Source organism: Pangasianodon hypophthalmus, chromosome 27 (genome assembly GCF_027358585.1).
Source record: "Pangasianodon hypophthalmus isolate fPanHyp1 chromosome 27, fPanHyp1.pri, whole genome shotgun sequence".
Classification (NCBI taxonomy): Eukaryota; Metazoa; Chordata; class Actinopteri; order Siluriformes; family Pangasiidae; genus Pangasianodon; species Pangasianodon hypophthalmus.
The window spans coordinates 7,205,267-7,225,518 of NC_069736.1; the positions used below are offsets into that span (position 1 = coordinate 7,205,267).

General features: G+C 39.4%; 1 protein-coding gene across 6 annotated transcripts in view; it reads left to right on the top strand.

Moving 5' to 3' along the window:
- Window positions 1-15,699, top strand: part of mtmr4 (myotubularin related protein 4) — a 69,909-nt gene extending 54,210 nt beyond the window's left edge. For all 6 annotated transcript variants that reach the window (XM_053230482.1, XM_053230484.1, XM_053230483.1 and 3 more), the window contains 14 exons: window positions 21-187; window positions 700-796; window positions 2,659-2,772; window positions 3,046-3,230; window positions 4,849-4,977; window positions 5,816-5,927; window positions 7,423-7,618; window positions 8,745-8,930; window positions 9,443-9,613; window positions 9,983-10,137; window positions 10,549-11,659; window positions 11,760-11,870; window positions 12,614-12,702; window positions 13,473-15,699. In XM_053230482.1, the coding sequence (XP_053086457.1) occupies window positions 21-187; window positions 700-796; window positions 2,659-2,772; window positions 3,046-3,230; window positions 4,849-4,977; window positions 5,816-5,927; window positions 7,423-7,618; window positions 8,745-8,930; window positions 9,443-9,613; window positions 9,983-10,137; window positions 10,549-11,659; window positions 11,760-11,870; window positions 12,614-12,702; window positions 13,473-13,650 (3,001 nt within the window). In that variant the 3' untranslated portion in view covers window positions 13,651-15,699. The remainder of the gene's footprint in view (window positions 1-20; window positions 188-699; window positions 797-2,658; window positions 2,773-3,045; window positions 3,231-4,848; window positions 4,978-5,815; window positions 5,928-7,422; window positions 7,619-8,744; window positions 8,931-9,442; window positions 9,614-9,982; window positions 10,138-10,548; window positions 11,660-11,759; window positions 11,871-12,613; window positions 12,703-13,472) is intronic.
- The last annotated feature ends 4,553 nt before the right edge of the window (window positions 15,700-20,252 follow it).

The following is a 20,252-nucleotide window of genomic DNA, read 5'->3' on the forward strand; positions in this document are numbered from 1 at the left end:
TGATGTTTGTGTCCTGTCAGGTGTCACTTCTCCACGTTTAAGCAGTGTCAGGAGTGGCTGAAGAGGCTGAATCGAGCTATAGCTCACCCCTCCCGTCTGGAGGACCTGTTCGCTCTGGCCTACCACGCATGGAGCCTCGGGGGCTGCGCTGACGATGAAGACCAGCACCTACATCTCTGCAGACCAGGTACACACACACACACACATCTCTAAATGCTACATGTGCTTGGACTGTAGACAGATTCATTGTTTAATTATTTTATTCAAAGCAACTTGATTTTAAAAACATGTCAAAATTGTACTGTTTACATTTCTTTCTTTTTTTACTTTTTTCTTTCATTTTGTCTATTTCTTATTCTGTCCTATTTTTTGTTTTATTTCTTTATTTTTCTTTCTTCTTTCTTTTGTTCTTTGTCTTTTTCTTACTGCTTCACTTGCTTGTTCTTTCCTTGCTTCTTTCTTACTATATTTGTTTATTCCCTTCCTTCCTTTTCTTTCTTTCTTCCTTATTTTTTTTTTCCATTTCTCCTTCTTTCCTTGCTTTTTTTTTTTTTTTTTTTTTTTTTTTTTTTTTTTTTTACTATTTGTCTTTTCTTCCTTCATCTTTCTTTCTTACTCACTTCCTTGTGTTTCTTTCCTTTGTTCCATCCATCTTTGCTTTTGTCTTTCTTTCCTTTTTTTTTTTTTTTTTTGTCTCAGGTGATCATGTTCGTCACAGGATGGAGATGGAGGCGAGGAGAATGGGCTTTGACATGCAAAACGCCTGGAGAGTGTCCGACATCAACAGCAACTACAAGTACGACCCACAAACTTCATTACCTATAAGTAGGGCTGTGCAGTATGATATAATATCGATATTGTGATTAAAAAATGTCACAATTTATAATGGTTTTTTTTTTTTGTTTTTTTTTTTTTTTACAAACTTAGTGGAAGTAGCTGATTTGATGTTAGTTTTTTACTTAATCTTTGAATTTTTTTTTTTATTTATTACAAACATTTTTTTAAATATATAAAATAAAAATCTATTTATTTGTGTAGACATTATATAAACCATTAAACAATATTTTTTAAGCAACAGTTTTATATATCTGTCAATTAGTGAACAAACCTATATATCGTGAAACTCATTGTGTATCGTAGAAATGCCTTTGTGAATCGTGATATGATATTTTTGTCATATTGCACACTCCTGTCCATGAGGCAGTGTTTCTGTTTTCCGTGTTTGTCAGTGTCTGTGAACATGTTTATGCTGCTACGGTTGGCTTTCAGACAAGAGTAAATAGCAGTGTGTGGATGACAGAGTAAGATGATTGTGCTTGTGCTTGGAATGAAATTGTCTGGCTGTGTTAGGCATTTGAAGGCCACTCTCCCATTATGCAACAGTATACACAAACACTTACACACAAACAGTAAGGAGGAAGGACACAATCAGCCTAGACTTACAACAGCTCACATCAGCTGGAGGTACTGCCACAGAGACCCAGAGGCGATGGCGTGAAATGGAGATAATCATTTTGAAGGGAATGAACAGTAGGGGTGGGTGTGTGTGTGTGTGTGTGTGTGTGTGTGAGTGTGTGAGTGTGATTTCTGTGGAGACGCACCATAGCGGTGGATAATTAAAGCAGGCCAGGACCTGCTGAGATCAGTGAGTCAGCAGCACACCACAGCCAGAGGAGACTGTGTGTGGGAGTGTGTGTGGTGTTGCTTGTTGTTTTCTCACATGTTAACCTGTGTCATGTCTGCAAGATGTGTGTGTGCGCGTTTCTATGTGTCTGCACACCCTTGAGGGAGCTAACTAATCAACGTGATCATAAATACATTACAATTTGTCTTGGAGAGAGAAGAAAATGCAGTTATCAATCTGAGTAAGTTGAAATGGTGCTGATCATGTTGAGGTTAATCCAACTTTCCAGCACTTTCCACCACAGCACAGAGTAATTCAGCTTACTCGAGCCTTCCAAAAGGTAACACATAACCACATGTTCCTAACTCTGAAAAGGAAGTCCAGCCTCATTAATTTTTATTGACAGAATTCAATATTTTCCCAGAGATTTTGTATTTAACTGGTTTTAAAGGGAAATGTCCAAGTCTGTGCCTGTGGCAACTGCAAATAAGATACAGGTAAAGGAGTTAGAAATTGGGCTGGAAAATGCTGGAATACTTGGAATAATTATAAAAATCAGAATTACCATGTTTTTTGGGGCTCTTGAGTGGCGTAGCAGAGAAGTGTTCACCCTATCTTTGGGCTATCACAAGTTCAAACCCCAAAGATGCCACCACATTTGTACCTGGGAGCCAAGTGAGCAAAATTGGCCGTGCTTTCTGGGTGGGATACTCTCTCTCCCCTGTCAATCACAATGACACTAGCCAATCATGGGTGTCTGTGAACTCATGTATGCGGAAGAGGGCAGATAGCGTGATGCAGCAGCTATAAATGATGTGGAGGATGGCGTCACGTGTCTTGGAGGAGGTACGTCTTTGCCTCGCCCTCCCACGTTGGTAGCTGTCGTGTGAAGGGGGAGAGTTAGAATTGGTTAGACCAAATTGGGGAAAAAATGGGGAGAATTACCATGTTTCCACGGTTTTAATAATATGTGTGTACGTATTAATTCTCAAATATCTCTCTCCCTCTCTCTCTCTTTTTCTTGCTCTATTCAGACTGTGCTCCAGTTATCCTCAGAAGCTACTGGTGCCTGTGTGGATCACAGATAAAGAACTGGAAAGTGTGGCCTCTTTCAGGTCCTGGAAGAGAATCCCAGTAGTGGTCTACAGGTAAGGCACACGCGTAACTGGTGAGGCATAGGGTATGCATGGATGTAGAATACACTGTGCCCTTCATCCTTCATGAAAACAAGTATTTTCTTCTCCCCCAAATACAAAGTTTGTAAAGATTTTCTACAAAGCAAAGGTTTCAAAATTATAAGCACCCTTAATATTTTGTGACACCTGCCCTGGAGAGAATAACAACACTTAGTCTCTACCTGAGCTTGTTTCCAAGCTTTTGGCCTGTAGTGTGACTTCTCATCCTCTCTGTCGCCGTCTCAGGCACCAGAGGAATGGCGCAGTGATAGCACGCTGCAGTCAGCCTGAGATCAGCTGGTGGGGATGGAGGAACACTGAAGACGAGTACCTGGTCACATCCATCGCCAAAGCCTGCGTGCTGGATCCGGGACCCCGGGCTTCCTGCAGGACACGAGGGGACGGGGCCGACTCTTCTGACTGCGACTTCGGTAACACATTCCTCTACTCACCCCAGGAATAATCTCATACACACGTGTGCACACACACACACACCCCTATACTGGCTAAGCAGGGGGCAGCTCCCCTGCATGGAGACGTGTTGGCATGCCACTGTGTCGGGATTCATTAGAACAAGCATGACGTGGTTTCTCTTTAGTGTTTCTGATTTTAGCACAGGCAGAACATTTGAGTGACTTTAGGCAGTTTTAGTTCAGTTTTAGTTTTGGTTGGCTGGTTTGAGAAATGTTTTGTTTTGTTTTTTCAATGTGTTTCCATTTGGCTATGTAACAAGCCTAGTGATTTTCATGATGGAGGAAAATAATATTGTGATATTGTCTGAAGCACCAAGTGGTCATCACTCAAATCATAATGTAGGCCAAAAAAAAAATCTAGATGCATAAAGGATTGATTTATAGTCACATTGTGGCACCCTGAATTGAAATTGAACTAAATTGATTCTCTGGAGGTCTCTGGAGATTCCTACCCATAAAGTACCATGCAAAACGTTCCTGGGTATAGCCATTATCCTCGCCCCAAAAATAACAGGCTGTTCTATTTCAGCAAGATTTACAGTGAGAGGTGAAAATATCAGTATTTCTTATGCTATGGACCTTTTGTGATGATTTTAAGGACTAAAATAACTAAAGAAAACAATCATGTTAATAATATACAGTTACTAACTTATTTCTTCCCGTTTTCAGATGGAAATTTCCCACAGTTAGATAAATGTGCTCTGTCCTATTTTTTGTTCATTGTTCTTTCACTGATAGTAAATTAATGGGATTTGATGGTGATGAAAGCCAAGGACCATACTCCTCTTTTAAAGTGCAACCGAATCTGCACTTGAACTGCAATTAAACTGCAGTGTCCATGCCAATTAATTTGCTAATGGTTCCAGTTCCCTCAGATAATGATGGCATATAGATTATTCAGGCAGAAATAGCTATTTGGTGGGGAGCCATTTGTAATTAGTTACACAAACTTGCACACAAACATTTTTTGGGGGACTGAAGACAAATGGGTTCCAGTGTGTAGCGGATGCTAGTGAGCGAGTTGGAAATGGCTCTTTTGTTTCTAACCCTGTTGACAAAGTGGTGGCCAAGAAATTTGGGGTGTCTTGTTAGAAAGGTCACCTTTCTAGTTTGTGACACACACTACACAGTCTCTTTCCTGTTAAACACTCAGACTCCCATAAGGAAAGAAGCTTCCTTCCGAATTAGTTTTGAATATTAAGCATTTTTAATATCCAGCTACTCCTTAAGGTTATGTAATTCTTTAATCATCCCTTGGTACATGCCTATTAAATAAAATATTTAGTTTGTTATACCTTAATAATTTTCCTCAGTGCTCATCGGCTAAGCTGATCGTTTTCAGCTTTTCTCAGATATCCAATTATTTATGCAGATTAGCTGTAGACTGTTTTGCTGGTTAATGTGGTTTCTGTTTGAGGGAAAAGGTTAAGGATTTTACGGAGCCTGTAAAATGTGTTTTTTCACTCAGTGATTAAACTTCACTGTAGGTGTTTGGTCACAGCACAGAGCAGCACTTTTTCAGTGGCTCACCTATTTCCTAACGGGCCTCCTGTCTCTCTGTCCCTCTGTCCCTCAGACTCCTCCCTGGCGGTGGGCTCAGGTCCTGATGCCAGCACTGCACCACAGAAGCTGCTGATCCTGGATGCGCGATCCTACACTGCCGCAGTGGCCAACCGCGCCAAGGGGGGTGGCTGTGAGTGTGAAGGTAAGCAGCAGTCTTCATCCCCACACACACACGGGAGTTCACACAGGGGACACTTCTCCTGGGTGGAGACATGTTGGTGCACAGCTGTGTCGTGAGTCATTATCTGCCATGCTGCAAAGACAAGGCATATGACAAGCAAATGCTGTGGTTTCTCTTTAGCTGGTCTAATTTTAGTACAAGAAGAACATGTCAGGCAGGTCGCTTTGAAGGTTTAGTCGGGTCTAAAGGGCTTTTTACATGCGAGGCTACAAATGAGTCAAATGATTGTGTCTCTCTGCATCTCCGAATCATTCTTCCTGGCTGCATTTTCATGTCGGGTATATGCGATGGTTTGCTGGATTAAACTCGCTGTTTCACTCGTGCCCCGTGTTGCTTCACCTGCCCATCTGCCTCTCACTGAAAATAAATGGAGGACTCTAATTATTGCATCTCATATAAGAAGCCCTAAATTGAAGGCTAAGCCCCTCTGCTGAGTGGGAGAACGTCATAGATTGTAACACCAGCCCAGTTGCCTTAAACTTCTATTACTGATGCACCAGTTACATTATTATTGGAAATTATCCATCAACCAAATACGATCTGATTCCGATCTAGCCTTTCGGGTCAGTATTTGTTCAATACTGACACTGGGTTTTGGGTTTTTTCGTCTCTGGATACTGCAACAACCAGATCATTTATAATGACGACTTCTGCATGAGGTGTAAGGTTATAAATCACCACTTTTTGCAGAAAGGTGTTCAATTGTATTTCTTTTCCCTCATTCAATCTCTGATTTCACCAGTTTCTTTCTTGCCAGTTTGATCAGTGAGTGTATGTGTGTGTCTACTTGTGTCTGCAGAGTACTACCCAAACTGTGAGGTGATGTTCATGGGCATGGCTAATATCCACTCCATCAGGAACAGTTTCCAGTCTCTGAGAGCTGTGTGCAGTCAAATCCCTGATCCTGGCAAGTGAGTACACAGTGCTGACCTTTAACCTTCTCATTCAACCTTATCATACTTCCTTTCCTTTCACCAATTTATAGTAGATCTGTATCACACTTTCCGTCACGGCCAATACATTTTTTTTCTTGTATCCTTCTAATTTGGGTTGGGCAATTTGGCAGAAATATAATGGAATGAAACCTGAAGCCATTTGTACAGTCAACAATAAGTATCTCAATATTATGGTTTTCTAACAAAGTGTCAACAAGAACAATAGTGCCATATTTAAAAAGCTAAAACGTTTAGGAGCAAATATATTTTGACATCCTTTCTGTGACTTTTTTGTGTGGACGTTTTATGAAATTAAAATATCCATGACAATGTAAGAACAGAGTATTTTTATGTAATTTATCACAGTATCAATAAAATAGTAAGTCTGTTTGCTTAGAGATAGAATATTGGCTTATTTCAAATTCTTATGTTTAGCTCTTTATAAGTAGATTTTGACACATCTTGACACACAAAAACTACATTTTATCTGTGGTTCAGAGCTAGTAATAAGACATCATATTCTCAGCACTAAGCTATTTTTAGAGTTGATCCCATGTACAGCTCTTGTTCAGTGTTGCTTTCTCTGTGCATTGGTTCAGATTAACTGGGTCAGGCCTAAATTGGGCTCAGAGATGCCGATGTACTCCTTCGCACTTTAAAGGCTATCATTATATGGAACCTTTACCATAAGGTCTTGTTTAGACAGATTGCAGGGATAGTGATCTTTAATACTAGATGGCAGACTCGTGTAGCACAGGGACCAAAGTTCTGCAGCTAGTACTGTAGAGTAAAAACTGTTATTTAAAATGATACAGATCTGTTATATTGTTTTCCATGACGAGATACAAGATTATATCATTCTTTACTTACAAAAGTCTCACCATTAGCAAGTATAATGTATAACGCATACAGACTACTGTAATAATTTATTTTAGTATCAGATGGTGGCCATTCAGAGATGACCGCAATTAACCTTGTATAAGGAACACACATGAGTTACCATTATAATAAAAATATAAAATTTAATATCTTGTATATCTTGTACACACTGACTGGCCTTGAATTAATTTTGCATTGACAACAGCAGATTGTGTGTGAATTCTGAAAGAATATAATAAACATATCTAGAAAGAATATAAGATATGAGAGATGAAGAGATTAAGTAATATTGTTGAAAAAGTGGCTCAAAAGTAAGCCAAATTCACATTTGGTCCAAGATTTTGGCTTATAATCAAGAGTAGATTATATTTTGGGGATATTCAAATATTTCAGTTTCATCTGAGAACTTCTGTAATAGGAAATTTGGTCTTGGTTGTACTTAATGTTTAATAATTTAATTCTGTTATTATTTATTATTAACTATTTGGTAGCTGGTGAAACATAAACAGTTCTTGCAGATGCACTCAGACTTTTGACCCCTGTAGTAATCTGAATGAATGCTAATGCTCTGTGTGCTACTTCCTGTCCCCAGCTGGCTGTCTGCACTAGAGAGCACGCGCTGGTTGCAGCACCTGTCTGTCATGCTGAAGGCGGCGACTCTGGTGAGTTCTGCCGTGGAGAGGGAGGGACGTCCAGTGCTGGTACACTGCTCTGACGGCTGGGACCGCACGCCTCAGATTGTGGCTCTTGCCAAGGTCCTGCTCGACCCCTACTACAGAACCATCGAGGTAAAATCAAATCTATAAAAACGTCTGTAAATACATGCACAAAGGGGTGAAATACTGAGTGCAGGATCCAGGGTTTCTCATGCACATAAATTGCAAATACTACAAGAGTATTGAACAGAGAAGTGCAGCACAATACAATAAACACAGGCGATATTGGTACACACTAAGTACACAGTACATGAGGATAAACTAAATGACTTGCTGGTGCACAGATAAGCAAACTGACTTAAACCACCTCAGAGAGAAAGCAGTTATTTTCTCTGCTCTTTCACTGACTGGAGACAGTTTGTAATAGACCAGAATTATGGGATTGCCTTTTCTAAAAAGAATATATGCAATGTTGCCCTTAAATTTGGCCAAAATGAGGCACCACAGAAGATGTCTTCCTCTCTTTTGTTGCCTTCCAGTGGTTAGTGACAATATCTTGTATTGTCCATGATAGAGGTCAGAACAAATTTCTCTATTCATATATTCATGTTTTTATGATTTTATATACTGTATACAAAGGCACCAATCCACATTCAACTATATAAGATCCAATGTTCTACATGTATTCTATAACATCTCTAAAAAGGAATAGGAAATGCATTTAAAAACATGCCTGCATGTAGAGTTGATGCAAAATAAAGTTAATATGTAATTAAGTGGCACAGTTTTCACCTTTCATAGTTTGTGATATAACACAATGTATATGGATGGTCCTGTTTGGAAAAAAAAAACTAACCAAGTCTAACCATTGCTTCAGTCGATAATTTCGACAAGATACTGTAGATTTGTACCAAGAGCTACTGCTGTAATCATAAATACTGTACTGTGCTCATCCCAGGACTCTTGTATACAATATACTCATACTGAACATCCTTTAAATACACTTAATACTGTCTTCTACACTTGTATAATGTAATGATTTATAATCACACTGTCCGGTGTCAGCCAAAAGAGGATCGGTTCCCTTTATTCTTTTTTTTTTTTTTTTTTTCCCCTTATAGAATGTAAATGCAATTTTGATTCTCACTGTGTTTCTGTTCTTGGTCCTTTTTGCTGCAGGATTCAATAACGGTAGTGCTATTAGAAAGCAAATTCTGTTATTGCCTGACTTTGAACCGTGTGTGTTTAATCTCGGCAGGGTTTCCAGGTGCTGGTGGAAACTGAGTGGCTGGATTTTGGTCATAAGTTTGCGGACCGCTGCGGTCATGGCGAGAACGCTGAGGACGTGAACGAGCAGTGCCCGGTCTTCCTGCAGTGGCTTGACTGTGTCCATCAGCTCTTAAAACAGTTTCCCTGCCTGTTCGAGTTCACTGAGGCCTTTCTGGTAAGTGTCCTGTGCATTGGGCCATTTATTTTATCCATTTTGGAATACAGAATACAGTAATTCAGTTCAATTTGTTTTCGGTTCAGACAATTAAGATGCAATTATAAATACATTGTTTATTCATTCATTATATCATTTATATTTTCATTTATAGTTAAAATATTTTTCATCAGAAATGATTGCTACTGTTTATATTTTTTAATGAAATTTACACAGAAGGCTGTAAAGGTACTTGCCATGCATTAAAGTGTTGATTATTTTTTTCTATCCCTAATCCATTTGTTACTTATTATTCATCTATTTTTTTATCTTTATTTTTTTCTATCTTCTTCTTTTTTTTTTTCTTCCATCCACTAATGTTAATAATAAGATAATATAAAGATCACTACATTCACCAAATGATCTCTTAAGCTATTGATATATCTTCAGATGAAAGATGTTTTGATGCAAAAAAGTGAAAAAACACTTAACCAGGAACAATGTAAATGTGTTTGTGTGTGTCTGTGTTGCAGGTGAAGCTGGTGCAGCACACATACTCATGTCTGTATGGAACATTCCTGTGTAATAATGCCAGAGAGCGAGAATCTCGAAACGTCTACAAGCGGACATGCTCTGTCTGGTCACTGCTACGTGCCGGCAACAAGAACTTTCAAAACTTTCTCTACATCCCCTGCCATGATATGGTAATCCTACAAGAAGTATTTAACAAGCTGTTTAACAAGAATAATCAGTGTTGTGCTGATTTATTGCATACTTTCTTTCTGATTAATGGCTTTGCTGCAGAGAACTATTGACCATTGCTCTTTTGCAGTATAATTACAGATAATTTGAAGAGTGGTAATGTATTCCAAACAGTGTTGTTAATGCAATGTTAATGAAAACATGTGGGGGCTGACTGAAAAAAAATACCCAGAAGTAGAGACACTATTAATAATCTTCTTAAATCTTTTAACAATTAGACTTTGACTGGTCATGACTGCAAAAATGTATTTGGACTATAGAAAGAGTGACACATGTCATGACCTTTGTGTAACCTCTAACCCCTGTAACAGGTCTTGCAGCCGGTGTGTCACACGCGAGCATTGCAGTTGTGGACGGCTGTGTACCTGCCCACCTCGTCCCCATGCACCGCAGCCGAGGACACTATGGAAATCTACCTGAGCCCCTCGTCCCAGGGAGAGGAGCTCACCTCACGCTCACTCGACAGGTCAGTACAGCAGTCACTCTTGGTGTTTATGCTGATTGAAGAGCTGAAACAGGATACAGATTGTGAGCAGAATCTGCCCTCTTCTGGACAGCTATGGGAGCAGAACAAAATTTGACACAAGCTGAGAAAGTAAAACAGAATGCTCCTTATTATTATAAAATTACTTAATAAGACCTTAGTTATTACATTGCCTTAAATTCACATGATCATAGATGAAAGATGCTAAAATCTGTTTTTCTTGCTGTATAAATATAGACTAAACATAGACAACGTTTTTGTATTTGTTACATCACCACTACACATAGTATTAAAATGGTATTTAAAAAACATACAGTTTTAAACACATTTTATTTGAAAATACCTGCATATACCTTGTAAAGGAAATTACAGGGCTATTATATTTTAATACAGGCTACCCAAGACGCGTTCGATGGACAACTTGGTGTGCGCTTTTGAAAATGGCGTAGCTCTCACGCGCACCTCCAGTGATCCCAACCTCAACAAGCACTGCCAAGAGGGACGGCCCCCTCTGGAGCCAATGATGGGCCAGGGTGGCAGTTTCACAGACAACCTAGAGTTTACCTCTGACACCAAATTGGGTAGTGAGGACCAGGAAGTGGGTGCAGAGTGTGAGGAGATGCCACCCTCACCCTCTCCAAAGTCTGATCAGGACAGCTGTGTGGATAACAGGCCAGAACTGTGTCTCACCACACAGCCTTTGCCATCCTTGCCTCATCCCTTAACGTTAGACCCGGTTTCTCCCCTGTCACAAGCCCCGCCCATTTTACACCAAACTTTGCTTCAAATCACCAGCCCTACCCTCCCACCATTACCACAGGAAGTGCAGGCTAGGACTGTTAATTCCACTTGCACGTTCACTACTACTGAGGATCCACCTAATACTCCGATGTCAAATGGCATAGAGAAGGAAAAGAGCACCACTGAGACACTTGGCTTCCCTTCACCTGCTGCTGCGGAGCTTTTAGAGATCAAAAAACTCACTACTCTTGTCCAGTTGGAGGATTCCACTGAAACCATAAAGGATGAGTATGGCACCATGGCAGAGCTGCATTCTGTTCAGAAGGTCAACACTGGAAAGACTCCGGTCTCAGCCCTGGCTACAAATGATGAAAAGTGGACTCAGAGTGTTAAGAAACTCCTCCGTGCCCAGTCTGGTAGTAGCAACGGAGGGTATAGAGAGGCTCAGCGAAATCTGAGCAGTCCCGTCCAGCCTGGTTGGATGTCAGCGGTGAAAAACGCTGCACTCTGCACTTCTTCGTCCTTTTCCTCAGCCCTGGGACCATCGTTCCGGCAAATTCCGTCGGTGGCTCACTGTGTGGACGACGACGGCCTGCCGGTGCCGCTGGACGCCGTGCAGCAACGCCTACGCCAGATTGAGGCGAGCTACAAGCAGGAGGTGGAGGTGCTGCGGCGGCAGGTCAAGCAGCTGCAGATGAAACTGGAGAGCAGGCAGCACAGCTCACCACCATCTGAGCCAGATATCTACTACGAGGACGACATTGTGAGTGCCGCCCCAGTTACCGGAGAGCACAAGGAGTATTGATGGTATTGTTTTCAATCATTGATGTGCTAACCTCGCCTATCTCCTTGTTTCATTACAGACATGCCTCCGAGAGTCAGATGATGGCGACGAAGAGGACTCTCTGTCAGCCCACAGTGAGGACCGCCTCAGCGAGGGCAGCTGGGATCGAGTAGAGAGAAAAGATACCGAGGTGAGGCTCTTTTAAAAGCACTGATTATATGACCAGCTCCCATTTTCCTAATGCCAGTTTATCCTATGGATTGCAGAAGTCAGCAGCTCATCTCTGTCTAGCCAAATCGTTCATGGTTGCATTGAACCACAATTTCATTGTGGCAGCAGTGCAGTGTATAAAATCGTGCAGATACAGGTCAAGAGCTTCGGTTAAAGTTCACATCAAACACTAGAAGGGAGGGGAAAAAATAATTACAGGGACAACAAGGCCATTTCCTCCACAGAACTGATGCTCACTGGATTTTTTTTTGTTTTGCACCATTCTGTGTAAAGTCTACAGATTTGTCTGTGAAAATCCTATATCAGCTGTGTGTTTGTGTGTGTGTTTTCTATCATCCTACCATCAGTGACGAGAGAGGAAAAAAAAAAAAAAAGATTCTAATGTGCAGTGAGAGTTTTCACTTTTAAAACCATAGCATATGTCTGCCTAAAGGCCCCAAATTTCTGAAATTTAGTAGGAGTGGAAGTGAGAGAAAAAAAATATTATGATTAACTGTAAAGCAGTAGTGAGGTCAAGAAAGAGTATGATGTTAAGAGGGTATTCATGAAAATCAACGATAATTTCTGTGCTACAGGAGCATAAGTCCGACTCGGAGGACTTGTTTTAGTCATTCTTTTTTAGCCATATGGACTTGTATTGAGTAAGATAAATGCTTCTATTGCTATATTAGGATGTCAAATCTCTTTCTGACCCTCATACAGGTTACCAGATGGGTTCCAGACCATATGGCCTCGCATTGCTTCAACTGTGACAGTGAGTTCTGGATTGCTAAGAGACGCCATCACTGCAGGTAAGAACTGCTAAACTAAAATCACAACACTGTGTTTTGAATTGATGTGTGATGGTGGACTAGTATGGTGATAGAGTGATAATCACGTCTTAAACACACTACCAGTCAAAAGTTTGGGCACACCTAAATAAACCCTGGACTGGAGACTGGTGTAAAAGCAGCCAACAGGCTCTCTGTATACATGACAACTCTTGTGATGAGCTTATGAAGCCGGTTAAGAGAACAGCCAAGAGGCACAAGCTGGCTGTTTTGTAAAAATCTAAAATAGGTTTTGATTTGGGTTACGGCATAATTTCATGATTTAGTTCATAGTTTTGATGTCTTACCTATTCTATTCTAAAACATACCAAATAATGAGAATACATATGGGACTATGATTTGACTTTTGACTAGTAGTGTAGTTATAGATATAACGATGTCAAGATGTCTCACAAAAACATTTGTAGGTGCAGCACATGTAGTGAAAGATGCTACAAGATATTTAAAACAGTAATCTACTTTTTAAAGAACAGACCCAGCAAAAATAAGTGAAAACTGTTAATTTCACTGCAGTGTTCAGTGTTATTTAATGTCCATTTCTTTTCAAATAGACATTGTCAGCATTATGATGCACTGAAAATTGTGATCGTGTTATGCCTTGATTTTTTTTTTTCCTGACATTTCCTGCTGATGGACATTTATTTAAAAGTATTATAATGGTAAACGTTTCATAAAAACTGTGGTATTCAAGTATTCAGGTATTAACTATAACAGTGTGACTGTCTCTACAGGAACTGTGGAAACGTGTTCTGTAAAGACTGCTGCCACCTGAAGCTGCCCATCCCCGATCAGCAGCTTTACGATCCAGTGCTAGTGTGTAACTCATGCTACGACCTGCTGCTGGAGAGCCGAACGAGGGAACTTCGCTCGCAGCAGCTCAAAAAGCCCATCGCCACAGCCTCGAGCTGAGCACGCTAATCAGATTCCCACCCTGTGGGCTTCCCAGGCCCCCTTACGTAGGTGCCATGAGAGTCACCTGCTGTTTTTGCAGAGAAGCAACGCCCACGCTGGTTAGTGAGGATTCATGGGTCGTTTCATGAGCTGAAGCACTGCGAGGAAGTGGGCAAGCAAAAACTGGACTCAGTCAGGGAATGGATTTATGACTGAATGGAGTCTGAAAAGAGAGAAAGAGGTGAAGATTTTTTTTTAATCACATAGAGGAGCTGAACTAATTAATCTCCTCTCTCGTTGAGGGAGAAAGCCTAATGGAGAAAAGTCCACCAGGGGGCGCTGTGGCTAAAGTGACCCTGATGTGAAAAGCTGTTTCATCTCAAAAAGAAGTCACATTATATCCATAACTGTTGAAATCTGTGCGTCATGGTATGAACACACAGATTTAGCCCTCTCGAACTTATATTAAATACAGCCACAAATATAAACGTACCTTAAAGGACAATCTCTCGTCTGCCCTGAAGCCAGTGACTCCAAGGTCTCGTGCTCCACCCAGAGGCTCGCCGTATAAAAGATGATGCTGCTGCTACAGTATTTAAAAGAAATCTAATTTTGTATCATTATTTTGTGCACTCTAAGCTGTTGTAAATTTGAGGGAAATCTGAGACCAAACCGAGGGTGAAAGGGAGAAAACATGCGGTTTGTTTACTCTGTGGTCTGAACTTGAATGTAGTGTTTGTCTTTTTTTTGTATGTCTGAGGGGAGTCACTGAAGAGCTGTTGCTGGATGTTGCCATTTGAAACTGATCTGAGGCCAGTTTTAATGGGAAAAACCTTTGCATGTGTAGTAGGAGCTTGTCACTGTGTAAAGAGCTTCTGTACAAAAGGGGGAGACAAATGAACAACAACAAAAGATGGGTAGTGTGCTTGTTTCTTTCTGCCTTTAATGGAGAAAAAAGTGTACTAAAGGATGCCGTAGCAATGTTGCACTGTTCCTCCTTGTTGCAGTACTGTTCTTAACATGCTCTTGTCATTTAGGGGAATCCTAATTACCACCACTAATGATTTGAGATAACTACAGTTTAACATGCAGGAGAATAAAATATTTTGAAGGAGCACTTTGTAATCTGTAAAGCCCCCTGCTGCCTGTGAGGTGAATTACAATTCTACTGAAACTACCTGTGCCTCATGGGGTAACTGGGTCAACTGAGGAAAAGGGGCAACTGGTGGTGCCAGAAAAATGTAAACATTAAATAAGTAAAATGGCCAGATCCATTACATGGCAATATCAGTTGTTTTCTGTTATATGTAAAATTATATAATTATATCTTTAAACATCACAAACGGCACCTTTAATAACTGCTGAAATAACATGTTAGCAAGTTAGCTGATGAGCATGCTAGTTTGCTAAAACCCTGTGTGCCGTTACAAGGAAATAGGCTGTACAAAAATTACTACAGAAATCGCAAAACTAGATTTTTATGGCATGTTAAAAACAGCGTTGAAACACGGGGAGAGAATGATTTGGGATATTAAGAAAGTTCAGGGTTAAAATCAGAGCCAGTGAATTGTTCAGACCCGAGTAAAGTTTCATTTTATGTGTTTCTGGATTGGAACATGCAGAATAGCATTATGTTAACCCTCAAAAAAAAAAAAAAAAAAAAAACCTTTTTCATTTTTCTATCAGACATGGTTCCTAGCTGTACATGTATTGTTTTATTGTGTTCCTTGAAATACTAGTGCCATTTATTTTAATTTTGTTTTTTTCTTTCTCTTGTGGAATGCACCATGTCACTTATCAGTAACGACTAAACATGTATAATGGTACGAATACTTAGCAAGTGAGTATTTTCTGAGGTTCTGCGATGCCTAATGATGTAGGTCTTTTTTTTTTCAAATGGTGAATTGATGAAGGAACACCTTTGATTTAGAAAAAAAAAAAACCAAACCCACTGTAATATATATAGTTATCTGTACTAGTGGCTGGAATTTGTCACTTAGTAAATGTTGTAAAGAATTGCACTGTTCAAGTCAAGTCCCATGGGGCAAATAAAAAATGTCTGTGGGATCTGTCTACTCTCTTCTTTTTTTTACTAGGGGGAAAAAAATACAAAAATCTCCATTATAACATATCTTACACAAAGCTTGAATTTCACTATGTAGCTATGAAGTGTTTCATTTCTCATAGACCACAGCAATTTGTATCACATTAACAATTCTTATTTATTAAAAAACAAAATGTCATACTTTTAATCTGCTTAGCTACGTTCAATGTCGCAAATCATCCATGAAACAAGTTCCTATTATCACTTATGTTATAGCAGCTGTAAACAGTCATTCCATCTCCAGAAAATACAGCTTGTATGGTGACTGTAAACCACAAAGCTCTCCATCACACAAGCTGGAGGCACAAGCTGGAGGACACCCTGGAAAGGGTGCCTACCCATTGCAGGGCGCAATCACACACACACGCACACAAACTCATTCACACACTACGGACAAATTAGAGATGCCAATCGGCCTACAATGCTTGGACTGGAGGAGGAAACCCCTGAAGCACAGGGAGAACATGCAAACTCACAGGGCAGCGGCGGGAATCGAATCCCCAACCCTGTAGGTGTGAGGCAAACGTGCTAACCACAAAGCCACCCTGCCCCCCAACAACTCCTAATATAACCAAAAATGTAAAATACTAGTAAATGAGCTTAAATAAAACAACTCATTTCCAAATACATTATTATAAATACAAATGCTGTTATAATAATCTGGAATTACAATATTCATTTAACTCTAAGTGCAGATCTTCTCAGGTAACATATGCAAACTTCAAGTAAAATATGCAATAAACCACGTTCCTCTCAACTCTAACTTGGTACCAGAGTTATAACATAATACATATATGTAAGGAACAAAACATGAAGAGGTATACTGATACAGGAAAATACTCAACAACAGGGTGGTGTGATGCTGCCTGACACAAAGAGGAGTCACTGTTACCATGCAAAAGTTGATTATTTTCCTATAACTTCACACCCCACTATGTCATATATTTTATCAGTTTTTAGTAACATTTAATGTTGTGGAATGTCCATGATACAAGTTAGTTCCTGTTAGCGCTTACGTTATTTTGTTATCATCAGCACAAAAATGGAGAGGAAGAAACTGAATTCATAGCAAAAAGAAATTTAGCTTCATTACTACAAGTAACAATATTGCACGTTGGGAAGTTAGAGTAAAAAAAAAGATCAGTTAAAATGTTTGTATCTCACTCTTAAAGTGATATAAGAAACATGACAAGCTGAGGTTTTTTTGTCTTAATAACTTCACAAAAGAAAAAATAGAGGCTGGTGAGGAAATGACTGTAATAATGAACCACCCTGTTATTGATTATTTTCCAATGACAGCATGTCAGCAATTTGCCAATGATTACAATTTTATATTTATTAAAAAATGATGCATCTCTTTTCATCTGTTCATAGTTGTGTTTAACGTTGTGAAACGTCCGTGAAACAAGTAAGCTCCCGTTTTCCCTTACGCAGCTATAAACAGCTGTTCACTCACACAGCCTCTTTTTCCTCTCACCTGAAGTTAAGGAGACAAAAAAATGCAGCTTATCAGACTACAAAGAAACCACAAACTACTTCATCTCCTTCCAAAAATGGTAAATAAATATCTTCTTACAGAAAACTTCACCATATCAACAATTACACACATTTATTAGGAGTGTCTGCCATTCAAGTCCCTGTGTAAGATGTTACTATAAAAAACGACAACAGAACGAGTGCATTAATATAAACCAACATCCCTAAAGTAACCCCTAAAAATATTATCTGTTTATCTAGAATTTCCTCTGACCCTAGAAAGGAAATGTAATTCTGGGTAAAACTGAGCAAAGTGACAGCCATGATGCAAAATATAACATCAAACACATAACAATAACCATATGCTGTGGACTGGGCTCAGGATATTGTCGAGGGAGGGTAATGGGTGGGGACAACCGTCCTCTGGTCAGTGTCCTGTCCCTGTGTCTCAAAGGTTGTATTACCCAGTCCCTTAGTAAGTTTACTCAACGGATTTAATGTACAAGGTCTTGTGACAACTGCTGATGAAAAAACAAATAAGCAGAAGTACGAGCAGTTAATGAATCACTAAAATCAACTACGATGGACTCAATCTCAGAATTATTGTAACCCCTCAAAGAATTGGCAAAAGGGACTGTATCAAAATTACGCAACGTGACTCAAGTTTCCCTTCAGACAATAGAACAAATTACTCACACTATATCTAATGATTTTATTAATAATAGTATTTTCTCTCAAAAAATATAACTCCAAATTATTGACAAGGATAAAATAAAAAGAAAGGTCAGGAAAAAAATGCAAAAAAATGCAAAAAAAAAAAAAAAAAAGTCAGCTTTGAAAGAAATTGATTGATTGATTAGAATTTCTCTTAGGCACCAAAAGATATACACAATATAGCCAAAAGTTTGTGGACACCTGACCATCCCACCCATATGTACTTGTTGAACATCCCATTCCAGGTTTAGTCCCCCTTTGCTGTTATAATAACCTCCACTCTTGGCAAAAATGGCACTGATGTTGTTTGAGGAGGCCTGCGGTGCAGTCGGTGTTCCAGTTCAGGGCTTTGTGCAGGCAACTTGGGTTCTTTCACTCCGACCTTGGCAAACCATGTCTTCATGGAGCTCACTTTGTGCACAGGGGCAGTGTCATGCTGGATCAGGTTTGGGCGTCTTAGTTCCAATAAAGGGAAATTGTAATGATACAGCATACGAAGACATCCAATACAACTGTGTGCTTCCAACAGATGGCAACAGATTGGGGAATATAGGTCTGATGGTCAGGTGTCATCATACTTTTGGCCATATAGTGTATTTCTGCCTCCTCATTCAAATATAAAAGATGGAGAGGAAAGCAAAGGAAACACCAAATATTGCACACTCTAAGATTTTTGAGCTTGTTGAGTTTTAAAATCAGCTATTACACACCACCTTTTTAATATCAAGCTGTGTGGATTTGCAGTAAAAGAGGTCCTTTCTGAGAGAACTCCGCAAAATGCAGTGCCAAGCATCACTGCAATTACAGTTAGGCTCATGTCATGGTCAGACGTGACCAAAATCAGACCTTTTGACCCTACAAACCATCAGCGTTTATGTATATTACAGAAGGGATTACAATACTTAAGAAAACGAGAAAAAAAGAGGAAAAAAACTTAAAATTAATTCATATGTTTCAGCTCAAAAATATCGCACTTTGCTTGTGTTATTTATTTGATATATTATTTTTTAAGGTAGCGGGTGACTGTGTACAGTTACAAAACTGTAAAATTAAGCATAATAGATAAAAATCAGCAAGAATGTTATGGGTACAAAAACTGCACAACATTTTTAAAACAAAAGAACAGGCCAAAATGCTGTAGTCAATTACTTAAAATTAGAATACTGAGGGGAAAAATAAACTAATAGTATAGTATGAGGTTAAACACAAAGATTGAGTACAATATAAATATGCCCTAAAATAAAATGAATTAAAAAAAAAAGCAGGAACACAAAGCTGATGAACAGCTAACAGTCTGTGAAGCAGTGATGAGGACTCCGAGTCTTTTCAGTGAGTCAGATCATTTGGTTCAGCTCACCAATAAAAGCCGACTCTTTCGGCTCCCAAACGGCTCATTTCCATTTTAACTCTAAACCGTATAAAGTTTGTTACATTTTCCACCAGTGATTGCTCTTCTTTGTATAACTATGGCTCATAAAAAAAACTCTACCTCTACGTTCCAATTAATAAAAACATTAATATGCATTACATTTTATGTACTCTATTGAAATCATTGTTAAATCAGCAAGGCAGAAGATTAGAGCTTCAAACCCACATTCAAACTCACACCCCATTCACACTAACGACCAGCACACATGCTGAACAGAGGCTTCAGTCAAACATTTGTGATTAAATTATACTACAAGAGTAATGATACTGGCTACATCTAAACAAAAAGAAAAGAAAGAAAGAAGAAGAAACCCACAAACGACTCATTCGCAAATGACAGTGAAGAGTCACTTTAAAACACTGATCGCTGGTTGAGACACCTGTGTTAGCTGCATGGTGGAAATTTCTGGAAGTTATTCAACATGAGGCATCTGCCTTTGTATTTTCTTCTAACTTTAGTTTTTAGTGATAGCTCAACTGCATTCTTCTCTTGACTAGCTTAGCTACTTATCCAAGGTAGCTAGTATTAGCTAGCTGTAAATGTTCAAAACAGCTAAAATGCACCACAGTAAATGTTCATTTAAATGTCGCCTTAAATATATAGATATGCCAAGGTTTTGTTTTGTTTTTTTCTTCAGTTTTTTCTCACTACAGTGACTCTGTTTACGCTAATGTATTTAGCGAGTGCAACCTAGCATAGGTAATTTACCTCAGGCTCGGGGTTCAAACGCCGAGTATGATTAGAAGCTAGCTAGCTCGCTCTGTTAGTGCCTATAATTATTTTCTCTTAGTTTAAACTTGCCGTGTAAATGACTCGTGTTTTTAAGTTTCAGTTTGAATAGAGCAGATAGCTATAGTTCAATGAGTCAGATCATTTGGCTCAGCTCAGTAATAAGAA